At 48.1% G+C, this 12,519-nt stretch overlaps 1 protein-coding gene across 1 annotated transcript; it reads left to right on the top strand.

Annotated features, from left to right (window-relative positions):
• The first annotated feature begins 10,503 nt into the window (after nt 1–10,503).
• LOC147727754 (centromere protein P-like) lies at nt 10,504–11,697 on the top strand. The gene has a single exon (XM_086963170.1). It carries the CDS (start codon nt 10,588–10,590, stop codon nt 11,407–11,409), a length of 822 nt encoding a protein of 273 aa, XP_086819296.1. The 5' UTR covers nt 10,504–10,587; the 3' UTR covers nt 11,410–11,697.
• Nucleotides 11,698–12,519: the final 822 nt, after the last annotated feature.

Genomic DNA, 12,519 nt, shown 5'->3' with positions numbered 1-12,519 from the left:
TGGGCTGTATTTACACGTTCCCTGTGTACCATGAGTGATTCCTATTACTATGAGGAGGAGGGTGAATATGAGGAGGAGGGGTCCAAATTTTTTGAGCAGGACCTTGTTGAGGCGCTGGACAAAGGGGTTCAGCATTCCATGAACAAGGCGCTGGTTCGCGCCATTACGCCCCTGAAGCGCCATTTGACGCAGTATGCGCAAAAGCAAGGTTGGGTGCCTTCCAAGAAGTCCTCTTCCCCTGGTAATCCCCATTCTTCTGACTTTCGTAAGCTGGCACGGTCATTGTCCTCCTCCAAGTTGAAGTCTGTTCCCGTGGATGTTGAGAGTGACGACCACGATGCTTCCTCATCCTCCTCGGAGGTTCTGCCTCCTCCGCCTAAAAAGCGTAAATGTAAAGAACATTTTGTTGACGCACCTTCTCAGCCTCCTGTCTTGACTTTCGAACCTGAAGATATTGTACACCCTCATTCCTCTGCCTGGCTCCACTCCCCTGCTGTGGCGGAGTATGTTCAACAACATATCCGCCATCCATTTGATAAGGACGTGCGTGCGCGTCTTCGCTCAGAGTGTCCGCGGCCCGATTTGGCGGATAACCTGGCGGACACGCCTGAGGTCGACCCTACCATGTTGACATATATGAAAAAAAATTCTAAGGACCCCAAGAAGGGTCTGGATCGTTCCTGGCGGGCTTGCCAGGACAAGGTCTTGGACCTCCTAGGGCCCCTCACTAAAATGTTGGATCTGGGTTTCCGAGCCAAAGAGGCTTCCTCCACGGTTGATCCTGATGAGCTCATTGAATGGGCGCAGCGTGCCATTTGCCTGTTAGGAAACGCCAACTGTGCCCTCTCAAGTGAACATCGGCGTTCTATTCTGCTTAAGTTGGACCCGAAATTATCTGAACTTTCTTCTTCTGAGGCAGGGGCTGCGGCTCAGGGTCTTCTGTTCGGCCAGCCTTTCTTAAAGGAACTCACGCATTTTGTCAGTACTTTCAGCAGTATTGACAAGGCACAGGCATCCTTGAAACGGGACATGCGTCTGGTTTTCAACAGGGCCGGACGAAACAGGGGACGCTCGTCCGGCCGTGGTCAATACCAACCCAGTCAACGTGGGTATCAGTCCCATAGGGGAGGCCAGCAGGATTCAGGCTATGCCCAGCGTTCTAACTTCTACCCTTCCAGGAAAGGACATGGTCAGTACAAAAAAGGACGATCAGGCGGCAACTCCGGTGGATATCAGGATTCCGCCACTTCAGGTGAGACTTCTTCCTGCATGTAGTGTTGTTCTGGGGGGCAGGATTCGCCATTTTCTAGCCAATTGGCGCGCAATCTCCGGCGATGCTTGGGTGCTGGAAATGGTTCAGGGATTCAAAATAGAATTCTATCATTCCTTACACCAGTCTCGTCCTCCTTTTCCCCTTCACTTCTCAAGGCAAAGTCAAGAGTTCATCACAGAGGAACTCAAGTCTCTGGTATTAAAGGGGGCCATTGTGCCGACAGTGCGCCATCCTCAGGGATTTGCCAGTTCGGTCTTCCTGGTGGAGAAGAAGGGAGGGGGATCGAGGTTGGTCCTCAATCTGAAGGATTTCAATGCGGGAGTAGTTTATCGGCACTTCAAGATGGAGGGCATCCATCTGTTACGGGATCTCCTGCGGGAACGGGATTGGATGGTTCGTCTGGACCTCAAAGATGCTTATCTCTCTGTTCCGATCTTCCGTCCCCATCGCCGCTTTCTGCAGTTTCAGTGGCTGGGGACTTGGTATAAGTATCAGGTTCTGCCCTTCGGCCTTTCGTCAGCACCTTGGTGCTTCATGAAACTGTTATGTCCTGTGGTGGAATCTCTCCGCAGCCGCGGAGTTCGCTTGATCATCTATTTGGACGACATCCTCCTACTGGCGGATTGTCCTGTCAAACTGATGACTCATCTGGACTGGACCATAGACCTTCTTCAGTCCCTCGGTTTTCTGGTGAATGTTCCCAAGTCCGTGCTACGACCTACTCAGGTGATCGATTTCTTGGGGTTCAGGGTCAACTCCCTCACTTGTCAGCTTCTGCTTCCCCAACAGAAGATTCGATACATCAAACAGGAATTGACTTCCGTTATCTCGAGTCCGACTGTATCATTGAGGTTGTTAGCACGAGTTGTCGGTCTCTTAGCGTCTTCCCTACACGCGATATTTTCGGCTCCACTGCATTATCGTGCCCTACAGCGTTTGAAGATTCAACATCTTCAACGGGGCCTTCGCTATTCCGATTTGATTCCTCTCTCGGAGGAAGCCAAATCGGAAATGCAATGGTGGTTGGACCATATGGAGGCCTGGAACGGCCGGGCTCTTTTCGGCTCCTCTCTGGAGATTGTGATCGAATCGGATGCCAGTCGTTGGGGCTGGGGAGCTCGTTGCGGTCCAATCTCGACGGGGGGACGGTGGTCTCCGCAGGAACTTTCACTCCACATAAATTGTTTGGAGTTGCTGGCGGGGTCGCGTGCGATCAAATGCCTGTCGCCTCTTCGGTCCCACTGCTGTATCCTTCTCCGGATGGACAATGTCTCAGCAGTACGTTACATCAACAAGCTGGGAGGGACTCGTTCGAGGTTGTTGGCAGAGATTGCCAAGGAGTTTTGGCACTATTGCCTTCAGCACAAGATCACAGTTATTGCGGAGTACCTTCCCGGTTCTCGCAATCTTGTGGCGGACTGGAACTCCAGGTACCTGAAGGACTTCAGCGACTGGAGGCTCCATCCTCGTGTGTTTCGCCAACTTCTTCGCAGTTGGGGCCCGTGTCTGATCGACCTCTTTGCGTCCCGTCTCAACACCCAACTCCCCCGGTTTTTCAGTTGGAGACCGGATCCGGAAGCTCTGGCCACCGATGCTTTCCTCCAGCCGTGGCCGTCGTCCCTCTGTTATGCGTTTCCCCCATTCATGATGCTCCCCAGGGTTCTGGCTTATGTGACACGCTTTCGGGCGGATTTAATTCTGATTGCCCCTCTCTGGAGGGCTCAGCCGTGGTTCCCTGTTCTCCTGGAAATGGCATGCGACTTGCCATTTCTTCTTCCTCGGAAGGAGAATCTCCTTCTCGATCCACTGCAGAATCCGCATCCCCTGGTTCAGTCCGGCTCCCTCCTTCTCCTGGCGTGGCGGATTTCGGGGAACGTTGGGCGGTGTCAGGCCTTTCTGCAGACGCTACCAGATTTCTCAGCAACGCCTGGGCCCCAAACACTCACAAACGTTACAGAAGCTCCTGGAAACGTTGGAGTGATTGGTGTACTCAACGGCAAGTTGATCCCACATCGGCTGATGTCTCTTTGATAGTTAATTTTTTGGCTTCTCTATCTTCTTCTTCTGGTTTGGCCTACCGCACAGTCAACAATTTCCGTTCCGCCATTTCGGCAGGCCATCTTCCTGTGGATGGGAAACCTGTTGGTGAGCATCCACTTGTAGCTAAGATTCTAAAAGGTATTCGTATGGCTACTCCTCCTCGTCCTAAGTATGTTTCTTTATGGGACGTTTCGGTTGTCTTACGTTTTCTAGAAGCTTGGCCGGTTAATTCTTTATTGACTCGTAAACAACTTTCAGCCAAGCTTACTATGTTGTTGTGTTTGCTTTCCTGCAAACGAATATCGGATGTCCGTGCTTTGGATCTTGCGGGACGTAGCTTCACTCCTGACGGAGTTTTCTTTTCGCCTTTCCAGGCGCACTAAAACTAATACTGAGGTCATTTCTTACCCTTCTTTTCCCGCTCGGCCTAACCTTTGTGTTGTCCAATGCCTTAAAGATTATGAGGTAAGTACTTCTCTTCATCGCTCTGATATGCAAGGTCAATTGTTGATTGCATTGCAGAAGCCCTTTCGCCCCGTTACTCCGGCCATGTTGGCTCGTTGGGTACGGTGGCTCATGGGAGAAGCGGGCATTGATGTTTCTGTGTTTGGTGCTCATTCGGCTCGGGGGGCCATGGCCTCTAAGGCTTTTTCTTTGGGTGTCACTTTATGCGACATTATAAAAGCTGCTGACTGGTCATCGGATTCTGTATTTAAGACCTTTTACTTTAAGCCTGTTGCTACTGTTGCTTCTGTTGTGGTGGAGGAGCTTTAAACAAGCATAATCGGAGCCTCCTGTCCTGAAATAGAATTCAAAATTTGCAAACATTCGTGACAAGAATTTTCAATTCTATTAAGGACTAGGAGGCGAGGATTATCCCACCCATTGTATATGCATTTGCTATATCATATATTGTTACTGTGCAATGATTCATGGATCTTATTCCTACTGTACTGTGGTGATTGCTTTGTTTTCTCTACCCACCCTTTATTTGCTCATGATTACACGGAATGTGTATTACGGCTTTGTGTCTCTTTTCAGGCTCTGATCCCAAGTGACGCTCCTCCGGCTCCGTCCTTGTGTGAGGTGTGGTGCGAATTTCTTCTCCTCGTTGGCCTGCTTTTATTCCTGTGGCTTTGGGAGGTTCCTCCGCCCCCTCCTCCGGATGTTGGCTCTTCTGGATGATGTCCTTGCTGGATTTCTGATGTTCAAGTTGTTCTTCCTACTGGATTTTGGACAAAGAAAGAGGAAGTGGTTACCTCTATGACTGTTTATATACCATTCTATGGCAGGACGGAGGCTCCGATTATGCTTACTCAATTTCTTTACTGATAAACACAGCAGCCAATCAAAATGCAGTAAAGAAAAACAACAACACTACCCAGAACACCAGGTAACCATAGAGTATGAGAAGGTATAAATAGGGTCATAGAGGTGAACACTTCCTCTTTCTTTGCTGCTTCGCAGCCAGTTAAGTGCTTTTACATTACTCGCTTCTATAGTGTTACTGTGTTTTGATTATAGCTTAGTGCTTCATTAATACCTTGTATGGTTTATTGTTAAAGCTTATTTTAATACTACTTGCCGCTTTGCGCTCCGTTTTTCTTAGTGCGTAGTTGACGCGTCTTCATATTATACTCGGCTTCTGTGCCGGTGCTTGGGGAGCGTGGGCGACACCTCCCGACAGGGTTATCTCTTAACCCGGGTTTTCTTGTGTGGAGCGGGAGCGGGGCTGAAGAGACGCGCGTCTTCCGCGCAACTCTTCTAGGCGGCAGCGGCTGTTCGCGCATGCGCGCTGGATTGTTTACACGTCTTCGAGCGTGTATTTCTCTCAGACGCCGCCTGCGCCTCGGCTTCAATTTGGTGACTGAATTCACTGCGCCCTTCTTGCTGCCGCTTGAGCTCCTTGACGCCCTCAAACTAATGAAAGTTTTGGGGTTGTAAAATCTTGACTAGGCTTTGCCTGGAGTGGGAAAAATATTTTTTGTGTGAAAAAATTTTGTCTTTAATAATATTGACATTGTGCAGGTCTGCTCCCTCCACATTCAAATCATTGCTTCTTCACAGATTTTTTCTGTGTTATCAGACTTGCGCTAGGGGTACCACTCCCCCAAACTATTTGGCTTTGCCTCTTTTAACTTAACCTTCACTGGGCATTTTTTCTGGTAGACATTGTCGCCATGGCAGATTACTGTGAAGAAGAAGGTTATGAATATTATGAGGAGGAGGAATCCTCTACTTCTTTTGATGATTTCATGGGCCAGGCGCTTTCTCAAGCAATCGCGCCTCTGAAAAAACATCTGTCAGACTATGCTGCGCAGCATGGCTGGGTCCCTCCTGCCTCAGGGCGTTCCAAAAAATCGCCCAAAACTTCACATTCCAGTCATTTTCAAAAACTTGCGAAAACCCTTTCTGCTCCTTCTTCAAAGAAGCGCAAGGAGTCCTTTCGTCCTGACCCTCTGTCTGACTCGGATGACGATACTTCCTCATCTTCTTCCTCCGAGACTACAAAGCCTCCTCCTTCCAAAAAATCACATAAGGAGCATTTTGTTGACGCGCCTTCTTCCCCGCAATTGTTAAATTTCAATCCCGCTGATATTATCCATCCCAATTCTTCTTCTTGGATGCCTGCCCCAGAGGTGGCTGATTACATTCAGTCCCACATCCGTCACTCCTATGACAAGGATGTGAGAGCGCGTTTGCGTTCTGAGTGCCCACGTCCTGATTTACCAAACAAGTTGGCCGCTACTCCTGATGTGGATTCTACAATGATAACGTACATGAAGAAATATTCTAAAGACCCTACCAAAGGCCTTGATAGATCGTGGCGTTTGTGTCAAGACAAACTTTTGGATCTCTTGGGCCCTCTTACAAAAATTTTGAACTTGGCCTTCCAAGCCAAAGAAGCTGGTTCCATTATTGACCCCGATGCTCTGGTCGGTTGGTCTCAGCGGGCAATCTGTATGCTTGGCAATGCAAATTGTGCCTTGTCCACTGAGCGCCGGCGCTCTATCCTCATGAAACTAGACCCAAGGCTTACGGATTTGGCCTCTTCGGAGTCGGGCCCTATGGCCCAAGGTTTACTTTTTGGTACCCCCTTCCTAAAGGAATTGTCAAACTTTGTTTCCACCTTTAGTGGCCTTGACAAAGCCCAGTCTAATTTAAAAAGGGCTTTCCGGCCGGTTTTCGGCAGGGCCGGCCGAAGGGGGCGTTCGTCCGGCCGTGGTTCCGACAATGCTCCCCAGCGAGGGAACAAGTCCCAACGTGGTCAACAGCAATATTCTGCAAACAAGTCTTCCTTCTACCCCTCTAAGAGGAATAGAGGTCAACCAGGCAAAGGTGGATACTCAGGAGGTTATGGAGGACGTCAAGACTCTTCCCCATCAGGTGAGCTTGATTTCAGCATCAAATGTAATTTTGGGGGGCAGGATTCAGTTTTTTCTCGACAATTGGCGTTTGATCTCAAACGATGCCTGGATTCTGGAGACGGTGAAAGGGTACAAAATAGAATTTTACTCTCGCCCTCACCAAGATCTTCGGCCTCGCCCTCTTGTTTTTTCCCAACAAGATCAGAACTTCATCTCCGAGGAAGTCTCCTCTCTTTTAACAAAAGGAGCCATCACTCTTACCTCTCCTCATCCCCAAGGCTTCGTCAGCACAGTTTTTCTCGTGGAGAAAAAAGGGGGAGGATCTCGTTTGGTCCTCAATTTAAAGGACTTCAACGGCAATGTCGTTTATCGCCATTTCAAGATGGAGGGCATCCATCTTCTGCGAGATCTTCTTCAAGAAGGAGATTGGATGGTACGTCTCGACCTAAAAGATGCTTATCTTTCAATTCCGATTTACGCTCCGCATCGCAGATTCCTTCAGTTCCAATGGATGGGCAGGTGGTACGAGTACAAGGTACTTCCTTTCGGCCTGTCCTCCGCACCGTGGTGCTTCACAAAGCTCCTTCGTCCAGTGATGGAGTCGTTGCGGTCACGCGGAGTGCGTCTTATTGTCTATTTAGACGACATTCTCCTTTTGGCTCAATGTCCTGTTCTTCTGCAGTCTCACTTGCACTGGACCATAGACCTTCTGCAATCCTTGGGTTTTCTTATCAATCCCCTGAAGTCCGACTTTTCTCCATCCCAATCTATGTCTTTCCTGGGTTTTCAGATAGACTCGGTCTCTTGTCAGCTTCTTCTGCCAGGTCAGAAGATAAGGTCCATCAAGAGGGACTTGAGATCGTTTCTTGCTCAACAGACGGTCTCGCTCAGGTCAATAGCCAGGATTGTAGGTCTCTTATCGTCTTCAATCCAAGCGATCTTTCCAGGACCTCTACATTATCGGGCTCTTCAGCGCCTCAAAATCCGTCATTTGCAGAAGGGTCTTCGTTATTCAGATCACATCCTCCTCTCGGAGGACGCCAAAACGGAAATGAGGTGGTGGTTGGACCACATGGATTCCTGGAACGGCCGGGCTCTGTTTGGGAGGACTCCCGATGTTGTGATAGAGTCCGATGCCAGCCTTTGGGGCTGGGGAGCCCGTTGCGGATCAGTATCAACCGGGGGTCGTTGGTCTCCGGAGGAATTGACCCTTCACATCAATTGCCTAGAGCTGCTAGCGGGCTCCTTTGTGATTCGGTGCCTCTCCCCTCAGAAGACGAATTGTTGCATTCTTCTCCGAATGGACAATGTTTCGGCGGTTCGTTATGTGAACAAACTGGGGGGTACCAGATCCAAGCTTCTCTCGGAGATTGCAAAGGATTTTTGGCACCTTTGTCTCGAGCGCAAGATCACGATTATTGCAGAATACCTTCCGGGTTCTCGCAATCTGATCGCGGACTGGAACTCTCGTCACCTGAGAGATTTCAGCGATTGGAGACTCCATCCTCGTGTGTTCCGCAAGCTGTCCCGCTTTTGGGGGCCTTGTCATCTGGATCTTTTTGCCTCCCGCCTCAACACCCAGCTTCCCCGATTCTACAGCTGGCGTCCGGATCCGGAGGCGTTTGCCACGGACGCATTTCTCCAGAAGTGGCCTCGCCAACTGTGTTATGCATTCCCGCCATTCCTCATGATTCCCCGGGTGCTGGCCCGAGCACGTCTATTCTTATCGGAATTGATTCTAATCTCCCCTCTTTGGAGGGCTCAAGCATGGTTTCCAGTTCTTCTGGAGATGAGCTGCTCAACGCCGCTTCTTCTTCCTCACATGTGGAACCTCCTGTTGGATCCGCTTTGCGAGCCTCACCCACTGGTGCTATCCGGTCAACTCCTTCTGGTAGCATGGAGAATTTCGGGGGACGCTGGCAAATCCAGGGCTTATCGAGCGACGCTACCAGATTTATCAATGAGGCTTGGGCACCCAACACACACAAGCGTTATGCATCATGTTGGAAACGCTGGTGTGATTGGTGCTCACAGCGGTCAGTGGATCCCGTTTCAGCGGATATTTCTTTAGTTCTTAATTTTTTGGCGTCCTTGGCATCCTCTGGGCTAGCCTACAGAACGGTTAATAACTTCCGTTCGGCACTTTCTGCAGGCCATGTGCCTTTTGATGGTAAACCAGTGGGGGAACATCCCCTGATCTCTAAGTTGTTAAGGGGCATCCGGATGGAAAAACCTCCTTGTCCCAAATATGTAGCCCTTTGGGATGTCTCGGTTGTTTTGCGTTTCCTGTCAGCCTGGCCTTCCAACATTCTTTTGACACGCAAACAACTGTCAGCCAAGCTCACTATGCTTTTGTGCTTGGTCTCTTGCAAACGAGTTTCTGATGTGCGGGCCTTAGATCTCGCCGGTCGTTCTTTTTCTCCTGAAGGTGTTACCTTTGTTATTTCAAGAAGGACTAAGTGTAATACGCCTTCTGTGTCTTACCCTTCTTTTCCCCACAATCCTCAATTGTGTGTGGTTCAGTGTATTAAAGATTATGAGGTAAGTACAGCACCTTTTCGGCATGATTTACATGGCCAATTGCTTATTGCATTGCAGAAACCTTACAAACCGGTGACTCCGGCTACCTTGGCACGTTGGCTACGGTGGCTCATGCATGAAGCGGGCATTGACATTTCTCTGTTTGGTGCTCATTCTGCTAGAGGAGCCATGGCTTCTAAAGCTTTCTCCATGGGTGCCAGCCTTCAAGACATCATGAAGGCTGCAGATTGGTCTTCTGAAACTGTGTTTAAGACTTATTACTTTAAGCCTATTCTTGATGTTGCATCTGTTGTGGTGGCGAAGCTTTAAACAAGCATAATCGGAGCCTCCGTCCTGCCATAGAATGGAAAATTTGCTAACATTCGTGCCAAGAATTTTCAATTCTATTAAGGACAGGAGGCGAGGATTATCCCACCCTTATTTCATGATTGTCTTTATAAATGCATCTGGCTTTTTATAATGTATAACTCTGGTTCTTCCTTATGAAATGTTTCCCTCCCTGTAATGGTTACTATGTTCAACTTTTGGGGAACAGTTTTTACGGCTTCTGTCTCTTTCCCTCAGGCTCCGACCTTAAATGAGGTGTGCCGGGTTTTTCTTCTCCTAATTGGTCTCCTGCTGTTCCTCTGGTTCTTTGAAGTTCCTTCTCCACGTCAGCCGGACGATGACCTCTCCGGGGGACTCCTTTGATGGACTGTTACCTTGATGTTGATTTTTCTTATTATTGACTATGGACAAAGAAAGAGGAAGTGTTCACCTCTATGACCCTATTTATACCTTCTCATACTCTATGGTTACCTGGTGTTCTGGGTAGTGTTGTTGTTTTTCTTTACTGCATTTTGATTGGCTGCTGTGTTTATCAGTAAAGAAATTGAGTAAGCATAATCCTCGCCTCCTGTCCTTAATAGAATTGAAAATTCTTGGCACGAATGTTAGCAAATTTTCTATTGGTGTACTCTATGGTTACGCAGGGTTTATGGGTAATGTAGTTTTTTGTTTCTTTACTGTTCTGTGATTGGCTGCTGTGTTTCAGTAAAGAAATTGAGTCTAAGCATAATCCTCGCCTCCTAGTCCTTAATAGAATTGAAAATTCTTGTCACGAATGTTTGCAAATTTTGAATTCCACAAAAAACAGACCTAGTCAACTGGAACAACCTGAATTGCTGTGGTCTTTCTTTTATGTCTTTGGCTAAGGTCGTTCTTATTTCATTGTCCTTCTTCTGTGTTTTTTTTCGCAGTCCCTTGTCTTTATCTATGACTGTTGTGTTTCCCTGAGTTTTTGAAAGCTGCGCCATTGTACCGGAAAGCCCGCCACCAGTTACGTGCAGGCTCTAAAGTAGTTGCGCTTTAGAATTGACCATTGGAATGTTGCGCCAGTACGAGGATGAAATCCGGTCCTTGGAGGATGAAATCCATCTGCTAACAGATAAATTCCGCAGCCAACGGAAAGTCACGCATCACGAGGACGAACACCTTCCGTTGACTTCGCTTAAAACGTCTCAAAATGCAACCGATCTGGCGGGAGAGCTGGAACTGCTGGAGATGGAGCTCGCGTATCTTAAAGAGCTCACAGGCACCGAATTCACAGAGTACTCAAGGAAATCAGCGGAAAGAAACGACAGCCAAACCTTGTCCAAGTACAAGCTAGCAGGGAATTGCAACGGCCTGTCTTTTACTCTCGAGTTTGAGCTCCTTCGTAATCTGCAAAATGACAATGCTTCCGCTGTTGTTACAGACATGAACATCGTCATTGAAACGGAGGCCGATTCCGAGCTAAGGACATTTGTTTCCAGAATAGAATCGAAGAAAAACCTACTACTTTTCTTTCGTGCATTCTCAACATTCTCTGGATGCTGTGTGTATCGTAAAAACACTTTTCGTCGTTTCAAGGAACGGTATCCCGTTCTTATCAGGCTACCAGAAGGATCTTCAGCGGATCACATGGTTGTAACCAATCCACAGTTACCCGGAAAGGAGATAATAATTGTCTGGCAAGTCTTTGTCAGCGAAGAGGGGACAGTGACTCCAGTATTGCACCTTTTGACTAAACTCCCCGAGCAAGCTCTTGCACTTGACACGAAGAAAGTTGTAGAACGCGCCCCTGCAGCTTTCAGAACGTTGTTGAAAGTTTACGGGATTTACACAGCCATTGAAAAACTCATACAAGCATTTGCTATATTGGAATAAACGTTTCGGAATCTTCCTTTTCAAATATTTAAACCTACCCCCCATTAATAGTTTATATCTACAAGAGTGACACCACTTACTAGCCTCGCATATAAAAAAACATTTTTTATGGCAAAACCAATAAATGCAGTTATTAATGTAAGATTATAAATGGAGTTATAAAACCACCAGCAGATTTTCAATATCTTGTAATTTTGCTAAAATAAGAACACATGAATTGTGTTTGAATGTTCTATTGTGATACGACCATCGGTGTAGTACATTTTTACTTTCTAGCTCGCCTCAAAACTCTCTAGTCATCGAGACGCCCATTAATTGCTTGGTCTACTATTAACCAGTGACTGGGTGGATTGAGAACATTGTGCTTCAGATCAGATAGTGCTTGCTGAGACCCAGGGGCGCAACTAGACCTGAACTTTGGGGGGGGGATAAGACTAACCCTGGGCAAAGAACTACGCTACGCTCGCGTAGTTTGCGCAACTTCGCACTACGCGAACTGCATGTAGCACAGTGCAAACTAGCTTAGTGCAGCAGTCATTTTTTGCATGCTCTCGGTCCTCAACGTGAAGTTGGCGACCGCAAGCAAGCAAAATGACATCCTCATGAGAATTTTTACTTGTTCGCGATCAGCAACATCAAGTTGCCGATCGCGAGCATGGAAAATAAACCTCCCGGCGAGATTCTCAACGCGGGGAGGTCAGGTTTCTCATTGCGAGTGGTCGCGACCGCTCGCGATTAGAAACTACCAGTCCGTGTTGAGAAAGCTGCAGCTCGAGTAAAAATCTACTCAAACAGCAGAAAAGTACAGCTCGCACTGTGCAATATGCCGTTTTCAATGATTGCACAGTGCAGACAAGCATCCGGCACTGCAATCATTGAAAAAGACATCTTGCACATGTGAACATGCTACTACGCAGTTCGCGTCGTGCTACGCGTAGCTTGCGAAGTGCACTTTACGTAGCTACGTGTAGCTACTACTTCGTGAACTACGCCCACCCCTAGATAGGATGCCCAGCCAGGGCTGGCCTTAGCAGTGGTTGCGCATGGTGCAACAGTTTATTTTGGCGCAGCTCCCCCATTTCCTTCTCCAGGAATTCCCTCACTACCACT

Source organism: Lissotriton vulgaris, chromosome 3_1 (genome assembly GCF_964263255.1).
Source record: "Lissotriton vulgaris chromosome 3_1, aLisVul1.2, whole genome shotgun sequence".
Classification (NCBI taxonomy): Eukaryota; Metazoa; Chordata; class Amphibia; order Caudata; family Salamandridae; genus Lissotriton; species Lissotriton vulgaris.
The sequence above is the reverse complement of the archived record's forward strand: the minus strand, read 5'-3'. Positions and strand labels throughout refer to the sequence as shown.

Bases quoted from the DNA above. Each gene is read 5' to 3' on its own strand.
- LOC147727754 (XM_086963170.1), top strand. From the start codon at position 10,588: ATGTTGCGCCAGTACGAGGATGAAATCCGGTCCTTGGAGGATGAAATC.